This window comes from Nyctereutes procyonoides, unplaced genomic scaffold (assembly GCF_905146905.1).
Source record: "Nyctereutes procyonoides isolate TBG_1078 unplaced genomic scaffold, NYPRO_anot_genome, whole genome shotgun sequence".
NCBI classification, from domain to species: Eukaryota; Metazoa; Chordata; class Mammalia; order Carnivora; family Canidae; genus Nyctereutes; species Nyctereutes procyonoides.
The window spans coordinates 25,639,769-25,650,391 of NW_026575132.1; the positions used below are offsets into that span (position 1 = coordinate 25,639,769).

At 57.4% G+C, this 10,623-nt stretch overlaps 1 protein-coding gene across 1 annotated transcript; it reads right to left on the reverse strand.

The window, feature by feature from the left end:
* Window positions 1-5,406: 5,406 nt before the first annotated feature.
* FEV (FEV transcription factor, ETS family member) lies at window positions 5,407-8,977 on the reverse strand. The gene is made up of 3 exons (XM_055345683.1): window positions 8,757-8,977; window positions 7,934-8,008; window positions 5,407-5,993 (listed from the first exon to the last, which is right to left on the reverse strand). Exons 1-3 carry the CDS (start codon window positions 8,806-8,808, stop codon window positions 5,407-5,409), a joined length of 714 nt encoding a protein of 237 aa, XP_055201658.1. The 5' UTR covers window positions 8,809-8,977.
* Between the last annotated feature and the right edge of the window lie 1,646 nt (window positions 8,978-10,623).

Sequence of the window (10,623 nt, forward strand, 5' to 3'; positions counted from 1 at the left end):
CTGACAAAACTGAGGTAGGAAATGCCACCAAAGTCAAGGTGCAGTCAGACCCCCCAGCCCCACCCCAGAGTACAGTGATCTACTCCAGCTTGTAGGAACACAGGTAGGAAGGTGAAGGCTTCCAAAAGACAAGGGGGTAACACTACAGTTTCTGATTTGTTCTTTATCAGATGGAGGCCCTAACCAAGGATACTCATAAGACAAGTCATCAATCTGCCCTTCATAACCAACCACCTTCTGCTATGACAACTAGACAAGACTGTACCTGCAATGGGCACGCAGCAGGTCACAGCCACATGAAGAAGAGGCTCTCCAGGAGGGCCCAGCAGGAAGGGATCTGCTGTGATGCTGAGGATGTGAGCTGGGCGGGGGCCGGGGGGGGGCGGGTGTCACAGGCTCGGCCAGCCACCTGACTTCTCTGAGCCTAAGCTTCCTCATCTGAACGTGGTGGTAACCATCCCCACCTGGCAAGGCTGTGGCCCCATCAAATGAGATATCACATGAAAAGTATTAGCATAGGGCAGAGCCTGGCAGACTCAGGTTTAATGAAAAGGTAAGGCTCATTTTTATTATCGGCAGGTCTACTTGATATGAGTTATAGACAGGTTGACGAACAAGCTGAAATTAAATGCATTTTAAAGACAGATTGAAAAAAGATGAAGGCCAGAAAAGTGGAAAGGTCTGAGAAAATGTACAGCGTAGAAGCCCATTTCAATGTTTATCTATGGTCACCTGAGCTACCATGTGGGCAAGTGCTCTGTAAGCCTTGGTGCCCTAGGTTGCATCATTGCCCTGTGACTGTGCAGGTATAAGGCCTTGAGGACACAGATGTCCTCGTGCCACATGCTAGTTGGGGTTCTGATTCCATCTGCAAGTGGAGCTTGGTGACATAGAACACACATTAGTGGGGGAGATACAGGTCTGTGTAATCCTGGCAAGGGGTGGGATGGATCCTACAAAAAAGGTGATCAAGGGCCACTCAGGGCAATGGAGAAACCACTCACCACTGAGAAAGTCTTATGAGAGAAAACAGAAGACACAGGTGCTAGAACAAGCCTAAGACTTTAGCCAAGTCTCTTATCATCTTGGGCCTTGGTTTATTTATCCTTCTAGTGGGTCAAGCAATCCCTGCCCTGTCTTTCTCCCTGGCCTTAGAGGGGACCAACAGAACAATGGATGTGCAAGTGTTTTGTTTTGTTGTTGTTTTAAGATTTTATTTCTTTATTTGAGAGAGACAGAGCATGGGGTGTGTGGGCAGAGGGAGAGGGGGAAGCAGATGAAAGGTCACATAGCAAGTTAGTTGCCATGCTGAGACTGGAATTCCGGTTTTCTGATTCCCAATCCTGTGTCGTAGCTTTGAAACCGGCTCTGTGTGTAGGAAAAGACAGAGGGGCAGGGTGGGCTTTAAAGATACGATTTCATAGGTAAGAAGATCCTCTAATCTAATGATACCTCCCCTCCGCTGCCCAAAGGCACCTGAAATCTCACCTTATTCATAGGACTTCAAGAGTCTCAAGGTTGGGGACACCTGGGAAACTCAGTGGTTGAGCAGCTGCCCCACAGGGAGCCTGCTTCTCCCTCTGCCTCTCTCTGTGTGTCTCTCATGAATAAATGAACAAAATCTTAAAAAAAAAGTCTCAATGTTGGAGAAGTAACCTTGTGCCCCCCACTTCCGTAAACCCCCAAGGAAGGAGCTGCTGAGTATTGACAGTGGCGCTTCCTTAGATCAAAGTGACAGATCTGACTTCCTGTAGTTTCCTACCACGGGTCCCAACACTGCCCTCAATCGCACAGCCAGGTCCTCTGCCATGAGCAGCGATGTTGAGTAATCGAGGACAGCTCTTGTGTTCCTTTCCCCAGTGTGAGTTCCAGACTACCTCTCATTGCTGAGGGTTCTCCAGCTTTCTGTCTTTGCATTTCCTGAGCCCACCACTCTGTATGTTCTCCATTTGGTGTCGTCTCAGAAGTGTTCTCTAACACTGTGTCCAGTATGCGGGGGGCACCATCACTAGAGCAAGTCGTTTCCTTCATCTTTGATGCCATAGCTCCATCACTGCATCCTCAGAGCTCAATGATTTTTCTGCATCCCACCCATCAGTCTCCCACTTAATATTGTGCTAAGAAGCCACTAATTTGGACACCTGGGTGGCTCAGCGGTTGAGTATCTCCCTTTGGCAGGGGGTACGTCCTTGGGTACTGGGATCGAGTCCCACATCGGGCTCCCTGCATGGAACCTGCTTCTCCCTCTGCCTGTGTCTCTGCCTCTCTCTCTCTCTCTCTGTGTCTCTCATGAATAAATAAATATTTTTTTAAAAAAAGAAGCCACTAATTTATACACAGGCTTCCCTGAACCACTGCCTTGCCACGTCTCACACTCTGACCTCCTGTCCTTTCATTTAATGATTTAAGAGCAGGGCCTCACACTCCGTGCTGAAAAATTTCATCTTGTTAGATTTAGCCCTCAATTCTTAGCAGCCCAGATTTTTTTTTTCAGCCCAGATCTTTTTGGATCCTGGTTCTGTCTCTCCGGTGAATCTGTTATCCCTCCCAGCTTCCTGCCCCCAGTAAGGAGGTCCTTTGTACCTCCCTCCAAACCACGAAGGCCCTCACAATGTGGGGATGATCCCCTAGAATACATGAGCCCACCCTTCCACCATGTGAGGTCTATAGGGCATGGTGATATGAACATGCTCACCCCAGAACATTAGGTGACTAAAGTAGGGTACCATTAAATTCTAAAAGGCATAGTGAAAAGAAAAGAGATGATGGCAGAGAGATATGAATAGTGGTCTCTGTGTAATGGGGCTGTAGGTGGTTTTCCCCCAGCTTCGTTACACTCTTCATCCAACTCATATTTAATGAAGGCCTTATGTGTGTACTTTCATTTTTTTAAAAAAGATTTTATTTATTTATTCATGAGAGACAGAGAGAGAGAGAGAAGCTGAGACACAGGCAGAGGGAGAAGCAGGCCCCATGCAGGGAGCCTGTCGCGGGACTCGATCCCAGGTCTCCAGGACCACGCCCTGAGTTGAAGGTGGTGTCAAACCGCTGAGCCACCAGGGCTGCCCATGTGTGTATTTTCCATTTTCTTTTTCTATTTTTAAATTATTTTTATTATTTTTTTTACTGGAGTTCAATTTGCCAATATATAGCATAACACCCATTGCTCATCCCATCAAGTGCCCCCCTCAGTGCCCGTCACCCAGTCACCCCATTCCCCCCACCTCCCTTTCCACTACCCCTTGTTTGTTTCCCAGAGTTAGGAGTTTCTCATGTTCTGTCTCCCTCTCTGATATTTCCCACTCATTTTCTCCCCTTTCCCCTTTATTACCTTTCACTATTTTTTTATATTCCCTAAATGAATGAGACCATATAATGTTTGTCCTTCTGTATTTTCCATTTTCTATGCTATTTCTGTGTCATTTGGAAAACCAGGAAAAAATTAAGTGAAAATAAAATGAAAAAGAATAAAGACTCTTTCCCTGGGTAGACCTTGATGACTTCATCAGCAGTCTTAGGGAAAAGCATCCCACCCCTCCCTGCACTTAATTGTGCTGCCTTCCACCTGCATGTCCCCTTCTGGCCCACAGGACACAGTGGAATCTTGTCAGCCTCCTGCAGGAGCTCAGGGTAGTCTCTCCTCAACCTACAGGAACCTTGGGAAAGAAGCACCAAGACCATGGGGAAGGGGATTGCCTTGGTTTGCAGCCCAAAGTTGCAGCATTCCCTTCACACACCTGCCCAGGTGTTGGTCCATCTAGGGGAATGCATTTAAGGCAGTTTTCCTGCCAACAGCTGTTGTAAAAGGTGCCAAGAGAGCATAAAGGCCAGGTTTCCAGTGGGCACAAGATTCAGAAGGGCCTCCAGGTTGTAAGGAAAAAGGCGGGCCATTAAGCATCTGCCTTCAGCCCAGGTCATGATCCCAGGGTCCTGGGATGGAGTGAAGCTCCTGATTTGTCCCTCTCCCTCTGCCCTTGCCCCCCATTCGTGTTTTTTCTCTCTCTCTCAAATAAAATCTTTACAAAGGGGGGGGCAGCCAGAATGACCCATTTGAGCCACTTCCAGGACTTCCTGAAGGAGGCAGAGCTAGAGTGCCCTTTTGCCCTCCTCCCTGAAGGCCAAAGGAAGCCTAGAAGCGTCGAGGTCCTCCCCGCCTCGGGTGGGTGAGACACCTGAGGTTCCTTCGGGCTCAGTCCCGGGATTAGCGGCAAAACCCGGCCCTGGTTTACCCTCATCCGACCAGCAGAGGGCGCGCGCCACCCGCGAGAAGGAGGGTCCCGCCGCAAGCCCCCGCTGAGAGCACGCGCGGGGAACCGGCGGGGGGGGGGGGAGCAAAATCAGGAGGCAGATCTACAGAAGAGATAGCGTTGGAGATACGGGGGGGGGCGTTTTGTAAATGAAGGGGAGAGAAAGTCAAAGTGAGGGTAGGCTGGGGAGGGGCGGTGGGGAAGGAAAAGAACTGGAGACAGGAAAGGTTGAGATGGTGTGCAGAGGAGACCGGCTGGGATGGGGGGTGAGACGGGGTGGCGAGAAGGGACAGGTGGAAGGCAGAGTGAGGCAGGTTGGGGTGGACTGCCTGGGGTCCATCAGGTGGGGCCACTGCAGCAGGGAGGCCTCCCTCCCGGGGTGAGCCCACCCATCAGGGGCTCCTCTGCCCGCCCCCAGCACCCGAGCCTGCTTTGCCCTCATTCTCTTCCTGGTAAGGCCTTCCCGCTCAGGCCTGAGTTGGGCATCTTCACCCCCGCCTCCCCCGGAAAAAAGGTTCTGGTGCATCAAAGAACTCAGAGAGGAGGCAGTAGGGAGCTCCGGAGCTTTAATGGGTCTGGAAGGGAAGAGAAACACACCAGGCCATCCAGAGAGACGGACAGAGGCGGGAGGAAGGGGAGCCAGAAGCTACCCAGATGAGTCACAGGGGGCAGCGGCCCTCACCAAGCCCGGAGAAGCCCAGAGGTCAAGGACTGTGTGAGGCTTCCATCACTCCAGGACGGGGCAGCTCAGTGGGGGAAAGAAAAAATGAGAAAAGATCAGGAATTCGGAAAAGAGGGGTCCTAACGGAGAGGGCTTCCAGGAGCCAGGCACAAGACAGGTGGAGGGCAGGAAGAGACAGGGGAGGTCGGGGAACCCCGTCGGGGCTCTGGGGCCTAGAAGGTGGAGTTAAGGAAAGCGGGGAGGAGGCCACCGTCACTCTCCCCTGGGTGTTGAGGGTGATGCGGGGTGGGAGGAGGGGTGGGGGGTGCAGGGGCAAATCCAGTGCTGAAAGAAGACCGCGGAGGCTTCCTGCCCCTTCCCCGGGGCTGGGCGCGGGCGCGGCGAGGGAGTAATATCTGAGAGCAAAGGAACGGTGGGGGGGCTCCGGGCCCTTTCCCCGGGTGTGGACGGGACGGCGCGCGGCTCCGGGCGCCCCGTCTAGTGGTAGTGGCCCCCCAAGTGCGAGGCGGCGGCCACCGCCCCGAAGGGCCCGGGCGGGGGCTGCAAGCCCGGGCTGGGGTAGAGCGCGGCGGTGGCGGCGGCCGTGGCGGCGGGGCCCGGGCCCGGCCAGTAGGAGAAGCCGGCGGGCGCGACGCCGGCCGACGCGGCCATCAGGTTGAGTTTGGAGAGGCCGGGGAAGGGCAGCGGGGCCAGGCCGGCCGGCAGCTTGTAGAGCGCGCCGTCCTGGGCGGCGGCGGCGGCGGCGGCGGCGGCGGCCGCGGCGTGGGCGTGCGCGGGGGGCGGCTGGCAGGCCTGCGCCAGGCCCTGGAAGTCGAAGCGGTAGGCGTAGCGCTTGCCGTGCACCTTGCTCATGATGTTCTTGTCGTAGTAGTAGCGCAGCGCGCGGCTCAGCTTGTCGTAGTTCATGTTGGGCTTGCTCTTGCGCTCGCCCCAGCGCCGCGCCACCTCGTCGGGGTCCGTGAGCTTGAACTCGCCGTGGCCGCCCTCCCACGCGATGCAGCCGGCGTTGGCGCGGTCGGCCAGCAGCTCCAGCAGAAACTGCCACAGCTGGATCTGCCCGCTGCCTGTGGGGAGGGGGCGGTCAGCCACGGGCGGGGCGGGGCGGGGCGGGAAGGGGCGAGGCGGCGGGCCGGCCCCCGGGCGGGGGGAGAGGGCGCGTCGGGCGGCCGGCGGGGGAGGGGGCCGCTCCGCCCAGCGGCCCTGAGCCCGTCCCGGGCTTTTGCACCACGGAAACCGGGTTTGCCTCCTGGGAGGACGCAGCCCCGAGGGCTCCTGGCTTGGTGAGAATTGGGGAGGAGGCGGCGGCTGCGCGCACCAGGGCCCGCGGCTTTCAGGAGCCGGCGAGGGCCGGATATCGGGCCCCTACTGCCACCTGGGCCCTGCGCCCTTCTTCGGAGCAGAGGGGAGCCTGCACCGCCGGACGGGGTAGTCTGCGCAGGTGCCTCGACTGCCACATCCCAGGTGGACCATGTCTGCCAGTCCAGAGGGAAGAGGCAGGGGTGCAGCGGGACCACCGCCGCCGCTCGACCGGGTCTAGCGGTCAAAGGCCTACGGTTGGACTGGCGCCGCCTGAGGTGGAGAAGAGGTGGAGGCTGGCTTTTTGGAGGTACTAGTCAGACAGGAATGGGGGGCAGTGACCTCCAAAGCCTGCGAGGAATGTCAGACTCTGAAGGCTCCCCACCCTCGCCAGGGTCCGGGGTGCAGAGCGCTGCGCTGGCGCTCACTCGCGTTCAGCCCCGTTTTTCGAAATAGGCGGGATTCTCGGCTTGGGAAGGTGTCATACTTTGGGGTGTGATGCACAGCTCTGAGGAGAGGACATAGGACCGGGAAGTGGGAAATCGCTGTGCTTGGCTCCCTGCCTCCTTCCATCTTTGGCCATCTCTGGGCTCTTCGGGCTGCATTCGGGATGGCTGGTAGCAGCAAGTAGGATTTTCCCGGCTATGCAGGTGATGAGAGAGAGGGCTGCCAAAGAATTCTCATGCCCCTACTTTCAAGCTCAATCAGACAAGGGAAGAAAAATCTTGGTACAATTATTTCCTCTCTTTAAGGGGAGGGCAAAAAAAAAGATTTTTCCTTGAAATAATCTGATTATTAAAAAAATAATAATCTGATTATCGGTTTAAATCAGGCCTGATGGAGCCTCTCCTTTCTCAACCACTGGCTCTGAATCCAGACGCTGCCCTTTACCATCATTTCAACCCCAATCCCTCCACACCAGCTCAGCAAAAAGCTGCCTGACTCCAGGTCAGGAGCTTTAGGGTCAGGAACAAAGGAAGGTTTGGGTTAAAATGTGCAGCTGGCACCGCCGCAGACCCACATCAGAGGCTTGGAAACCCATTTTTGTTGGGAGTCATGTCCCCTTCTGGATAAAGCAGTTGCCAACCTTGTCTTTGAGGTTACTGTAACTTGGTGAGATCTAGGATACTGACTGGTGGGGCGGTAGGGGCTGCAGGGAGGCTTTGCCTGGAGGGCCAGCCAGGTTCTGAGACCAGCAAGGCAAAGCAGAGAGTAATTTAGCAACTTGCAGAGCCCGGTGGGGGAACCTGAGAATCAACAGCAATGGCCCAGCCAACTTGACTCCCAGAGCCCTGCGGGCCTGAGCCAGTGAGGCAGGTAGGTAGGTGCTCACCCGGTTCGGGTGGTGAGAAGGACTGGAGTGGCCAGGGAGTAATCATCTGGGTCCCCTTGCCCAGAGGTGCTCGGCTTTGTGCTCCTGCTACCAAGAGGGAAAGGACACCAAGCATCTGGGTCCTGGCCTGGAAGGGGATAAGGACCAAGGGCCAGGATCCTCTCCCTCCGCCCGGGGCCTGCTGGTCCAGCTCTGGGACTGGGAATCTGCTGGAGCCAAAGGCCAAGTGAATGCCTCCTCCCCTCAGCCTCTGACAGCCATGCCTAGACCCTTCCTTTCCAGGGCCGTGCAGTGCACATCCCTTCCACCCTCTGTTCGGCCCCTCCTTCTGGGGTGGGTGCCCCAGCCTTCTCCCGCGCCCGCGGGACAACTCACCTTTCTGCACCGCCGGGCTCAGCGGCCCCCACCCCGGGCTCTTCCCTTCCTTGAAGAGACCGTCTCCGACGGGATCTGTAAGATGCAGCAGGAGAAAACACTCAGGACCCGAGCGGAGGTTGTGGGCTTGACCGAAAGGGCTCCGGGCCAAGCCTCGGGGGCGGAGGGGTTGGGGGTTGGTTCCTGGGTGCGAGGCTGGGGGCTTGAGCCGCCGGCTCCTCCTCCGCGAGCCTGGCCCGGGCGCGCGCCGCGCGGAGCCCCTCCAGAACGCCCAAGTCAGGAAACGCGTCCAGGAAAAAGGAAATCCGCTTTCCGAACGGGCCGGCGGGAGCCTTATAAAGCCGAGCAGGGAGTGCGCCGGCGGAGCGGGAGCGCCCGGAGCCCATCGCAGAAGACAGGAGGGCGCCTGGAAGGCTGGGCTGGTGGGAACGCTCGGAGCACCGAGGTGAGGAGCCACGAGGGCGCAGGGGCGACGCTCAGCTGACCACAGCCTCCCGACGCTGAACGCACACGGAGTCGGTCCCCGGCCACACCGAAGACCCCTGCTCCCCCTACCAGGCTCTCCAAGCCCCTCGGCTCGCGCCCTCGGCCTCCCAGGTTCCCAGTCTGCTCACTTGGAGTCCTTAGACCTCACACTAAAACCCCAAAGCTCTCCATCTGCCTTTAAGGTCCCCCGATGCCCTAGATTGCTCAGTCCTCCCGGCAATCCTAGTCTCTGGACCACGTCCGGTTCCCTTGGACCCCAGTAACCCCTTCCCATGCCCGAACCCAAACTTCCGGCCCCGGGTCCTGGTGCCTCCAGCCCCCGGCTGGTCCCTGGTACCTGGCAGGTACATGTTGATCAGCAGGGGCTGGGAGGCGCCGCTCTGTCTCATCGCCGCCAGGGACTGGGTGGTGGGAGGTGTGTGTGGGGGGGTGATGAGAGAGGGGGGACGCGTCAGGCTTTGCGCTCCGGGGCACCGATCCCCGCCCGAGGCAACCGCGGGTGACAAGGAAAAGAAGACGGCGCGGGTCCGGCAGGGCCTGGCGGGAGGGGGCTGCCCGGGTGTGGCGGGGGATGGAGGGGGTCCTGGAGCGGTGCTCCCAGCTACCAGGCTGCCTGGAACCCTCCGGCCCCCCGCGCGGGCAGGGGCCGCAATTTCCGTTTTAATTAAAGCGCTGCTGCCTCGGCCCCCGGGACCCCGCCCCCGCCCCTCTTATCGCCCCATCGCAATAAAGTCTCCAACGCGCCGCGCCGCAGCCAAGCGCACCCAGCAGCCCCCAGCGCCCCGCAACCCGGGAGACGCGCGGGGGATGGGCCTGGGCCTCCCGCTCTGATAGGGGTCGGGAGCGCATTGCTTTTCCGCCTCCGTGACTCTCAGCAAACAGCGACAGGGCAGGGTACCCGGCCCCACCTCGGACCCCCCGGGCCACAGCCCCTCCTTTCGCCCATTCCCGCCCCCATCACGGCTCCACTCTCCTCCCCCTTCCTCCCCCCACCCCCACCCGGTTTCCCGTCTCCAGGCTGCGTTATCTGCATCTTCACTTTTAAATTTCCGCTTCCCTCCCTCTCGCCTGTCGCTCCGCTCCCGGCCGGGCAGCAGTTGCTCCCTTTATCACCGCCCCCTCCTCCTCCCTGCGCCTTCTCCCTCCTCCTCCTCTCTCGCTCTCTGCTCTTCCCTAGAGACCCGATCTCCTTCCCTGTCTCCCTCTTGCTTTGGCCTGTTTCTTGCCTTTCCAGGGCTTCCAGGCCTCTGGGCCTGCGCCAGGTTGTCCCCCTACAACTTCTAGCGGGTTTGCCCCTCCTCCTTCTTTCTAGATCTTTCTTCCTCTTCTAGTCTGTTCAATGCCACCCCCCCCTTCCTGTCTCTATTCTCTCTCTCTCTGTCTTCTCTCCTTCTCCTCCATTTTTCCTTCATCTGTTCCTAATCTGTGGCATACAATAGGCTCATGAGCCCCCTTCCTATTCCCCCCAAAAGTATTCCTCTTCCATCCTTCCCACCCTCTGTCATCCCAGCCTACCACCCACCCTCTCAACTACTCCCATCCTGGTTATCCCTGAACCAGACTGCATTTGGCACCTCGCTCTAGCAGGAGTAGAAGGGTTGAAACAGGGTTGTGTACTGTATAAGGCAGCCAACCCAGGGAGGGTGTGGAGACTGAAATCCCTTCCAAAGACACTGATTGTGTATTAGCAAAGCTGATGTGGTTCCCAGGTGGCCTGGAGTCTCTGAGTACCTGTGGGGCTTCCTGGCTCAAGAGAGGCTAGCTAAGGAGGGATGCTAGCTGAAGATGAGGCTCTGAGCTTAGGAGCCTACCTGCAGCACCTGGTGGCTACTGTCAGAATTGGTAATCTCAAGGCCTTTCTCTCCCACTGCCTGTACCCCAGGAGATGAGGTGGCCTGGACTCCAGGGCACACAGATTGGAGGGAGCAAGATTCCTGCAGGATCCACAATTCTGGGGTACCCAACTGAGGATGACTGGAAAGTCCAACTTGGCAGATTCCACAAGGCCCCCGTTCATTCCTCATTTGCTGTAACTGCTAGAGTGTTCATCTTTGCTGATGGAGGGTGCAAAAGTCAGAAGTAACAAAGGTGAGGGAGGCAGAGTCTGGGGGGGAACTGGGGGATCCTGGGGTCCCAGGATCCTAAAGGAAGATGTCAATGAGGAATCTGGGGAGAGCAAAGATGAGGGATTAGGATGCTCCCTG

Coding starts and splice junctions, on each gene's coding strand:
- FEV (XM_055345683.1), bottom strand. CDS start 8,808: ATGAGACAGAGCGGCGCCTCCCAGCCCCTGCTGATCAACATGTACCTG. Junction 8,009..8,756: donor GATCAACATGTACCTGCCAG/GTACCAGGGACC, acceptor TGCATCTTACAG/ATCCCGTCGGAGACGGTCTC. Junction 5,994..7,933: donor GAGCCCGGCGGTGCAGAAAG/GTGAGTTGTCCC, acceptor CCCTCCCCACAG/GCAGCGGGCAGATCCAGCTG.